This window comes from Tupaia chinensis, unplaced genomic scaffold (genome assembly GCF_000334495.1).
Source record: "Tupaia chinensis unplaced genomic scaffold, TupChi_1.0 Scaffold148234_1, whole genome shotgun sequence".
Lineage (NCBI taxonomy): Eukaryota > Metazoa > Chordata > Mammalia > Scandentia > Tupaiidae > Tupaia > Tupaia belangeri.
This window is the reverse complement of record NW_006208084.1, coordinates 3681054-3681273: the sequence shown is the minus strand read 5'-3', so window position 1 is coordinate 3681273 and position 220 is coordinate 3681054. Positions and strand designations below refer to the sequence as shown.

The following is a 220-nucleotide window of genomic DNA, read 5'->3' as shown; positions in this document are numbered from 1 at the left end:
GCGGGAGGCCGAGCCCACGCTGGGGCAGCTGCGCGTGCACCTGAGCCGGGCCCTGCTGCCCACCTGGGGGTACAGGTACGCGGGGAGCGCGTCACGGGGTGGGGGCCGGGCCCGCGGGCACCGGGGAGCGGGGACTGTGACGTGGGGCGGGCGGCGGCGTCTCGGCTCCCGGGGGCCATGGCCCAGCCCCCCGCGGGGCCCGACCCCGTCCTGGGGGGGG

General features: G+C 82.3%; 1 protein-coding gene across 1 annotated transcript in view; it reads left to right on the top strand.

Annotated features, from left to right (window-relative positions):
* Nucleotide 1: 1 nt before the first annotated feature.
* Nucleotides 2-220, top strand: part of FBXO7 (F-box protein 7) — a gene marked incomplete at its 5' end in the record, with an annotated part of 32188 nt that continues 31969 nt past the window's right edge. Inside the window, one exon of the mRNA XM_006170368.3 lies at nt 2-75. Coding sequence (XP_006170430.3) covers nt 2-75 — 74 coding nt within the window. The remainder of the gene's footprint in view (nt 76-220) is intronic.